We start from the raw sequence: 2,500 nt of genomic DNA on the forward strand, positions 1-2,500 counted from the left end.
TCTCTAGTATAATGTGTGGTTACAACAAGGCTGACTGGACTATTCTGGCAAAGATGGCGGAGGTAAAAACTATAAAACACTGAACGTTGGGCGGCTGGGGTGGCGCAGCGGACTAAGCGCTCGTCACCAACGCGAGAGACACTGGTATCGAATCCGGCTGTCAGCGTTGCCCTCCGGCTTGGCCGGCCATCATACTGGCTCAATTGGCAGAGTCAGCGGGAGGGAAGCCGGTGGGTGGTAATCTGGTCGTTGTAAACAGCGACTCCTACAGGTTCGGTCAGGGCGCCTGCACAGCGAGGAAGGGAGATGGTGAGGGGTAGTGTGAGCCTCCCACACGTTACACCTCACCAATGAGAGTCCGCGCTGGCAGGTGAAAAGAAGTGGCTGGCTGACTCCGCATGTATCGGAGGGGGACATGTGATAGTATCTATCAACCCTCCTTAGGACCAACCAGTGGGGGGGCGCATGCGAGCAACGACCAGGAAGGGGAGGGGGGGAATTGGCATGACAAAAAAATTGGGATGGGGAGAAAAACACAGAAAAACAGGAGGAGAAAAAGTGGATCAAAGAAAAAAAAACACTGAACATTGGATGGATATAATATCATTATAATGTATAGAACATATAAAGGCTGTGAGCTGTGATAAATACATACCTGCATGATAGCAGCTCTGTTGGACAACTGGTTGTGTCTTCTGCCTTGTGCTTTCTTTGTTTTTCACTTTGTAGCAGACGGTTAGATGTCTGTTTATTCAGTCATCTGATTCAGCAGCTTATAGCGGGATATTGTGATGTCATCAAGCAGTGGCTGATTCAGCAGCTGATAGCGGGATGTTGTGATGTCATCAAATGTTGTGATGTCATCAAGCAGTGGCTGATTCAGCAGCTGATAGCGGGATATTGTGATGTCATCAAGCAGTGGCTGATTCAGCAGCTGATAGCGGGATGTTATGATGTCATAAAGCAGAGAAGCTATTATCCTGAAATTCTACCATCAGCATCACTTTATCTATCAGTTACAGAATACTAAAGAGAGTAGTCAACTAATCAAAAACAATGGATTTAATAGTGATAATAATAATAATAATAATAATAATAATAATAATAATAATAATAATAATAATAATAATAATAATAATAATAATAATAATAATAATAATAATAATAATAATAATAATAATAATAATAATAATAATAATAATAATAATAATAATAATAATAATAATAATAATAATAATAATAATAATAATAATAATAATAATAATAATAATAATAATAATAATAATAATAATAATAATAATAATAATAATAATAATAATAATAATAATAATAATAATAATAATAATAATAATAATAATAATAATAATAATAATAATTAGGGGTGTAGTGGTACATAGAAGCTACGGTTCGGTACGTACCTCGGATTTGGGGTCACGGTTCAATACGAGTTTGGTACAACAGGAAAAAAGCTACAAAAATCCCAAGTGCATAAGGCTTGATTTCTTTTCATTTATTTTGAACAGACAGTAGAGCAAGTTATACTTAGTTGGTCCTCTAACCTAACCTAGTGTCTATAGTCCCCCCTGAGAGAATGTATCAAGCTGTAAAAACAACAGTGAACATAAACAATAGTTTTGTCTGCTTTGGTGTCTAGAGGCTTAAAAGCAGAAGGGATACATAGTTGTTTTCTTCCTGCCTGCATGGTCCAGTGATTAACAATATCAATAGGATTAGCTATAGAGATCCAAAAATACCTAGCTAACGTTATCGCTATCGATAGTCGCATTGAATCTGTACCATGAACCAAGATTATCAGGGGAAGTGAGAAATGTGTATGACTACTCATGTAGCGATTACAAAGACAGCTGGGCCTTGGACCCACACAGAACAAACACAGCTGAGCCCTGGACCCACACAGAACCGAGACATGACAGACCAGAACCCGGTCGGCCCCGGGAGACACGGACCTTAACGGCACCGTTTTCAAAGTTGCTTATTACAAGTTATTATTCTGTCCAATCCTTGCCAAGAAGGTTGGTAATAAAAACCAGGAGATACATAGATCTAAGCTAAGTTTAACCTAACCCTAACCAGGAGATGGATTTAAGCTAGGTTCATCATCATACCAGTATGGTTCTCTAACCTAACCCTAACCAGGAGATGGATTTAAGCTAGGTTCATCATCATACCAGTATGGTCCTCTAGTCTAACCTAACTATAACCAAGAGATAGATTTAAGCTACAGTAGGTTCATCATCATACCAGTATGGTCCTTTAACCTAACCCTAACCTAGGTTTATATGGTTTATGTTCCACCCAGGACTTGAACCTACAATCTACAACTCTCAAAACTGCTGCTCTTTGTGTGTGTGTGTGTGTGTGTGTGTGTGTGTGTGTGTGTGTGTGTGTGTGTGTGTGTGTGTGTGTGTGTGTGTGTGTGTGTGTGTGTGTGTGTGTGTGTGTGTGTGTGTGTGTGTGTGTGTGTGTGTGTGTGTGTGTG

General features: G+C 39.5%; 1 protein-coding gene across 1 annotated transcript in view; it reads left to right on the forward strand.

Moving 5' to 3' along the window:
* LOC311239271 (dihydropyrimidine dehydrogenase [NADP(+)]-like) overlaps positions 1–2,500 on the forward strand; it is a gene marked incomplete at both ends in the record, with an annotated part of 13,853 nt that overhangs the window by 4,467 nt on the left and 6,886 nt on the right. Inside the window, one exon of the mRNA XM_084327576.1 lies at positions 8–62. Within this exon, the coding sequence (XP_084183702.1) occupies positions 8–62 (55 nt within the window). The remainder of the gene's footprint in view (positions 1–7; positions 63–2,500) is intronic.

Source organism: Notolepis coatsorum (genome assembly GCF_963971535.1).
Source record: "Notolepis coatsorum genome assembly, chromosome: 13".
NCBI classification, from domain to species: Eukaryota; Metazoa; Chordata; class Actinopteri; order Aulopiformes; family Paralepididae; genus Notolepis; species Notolepis coatsorum.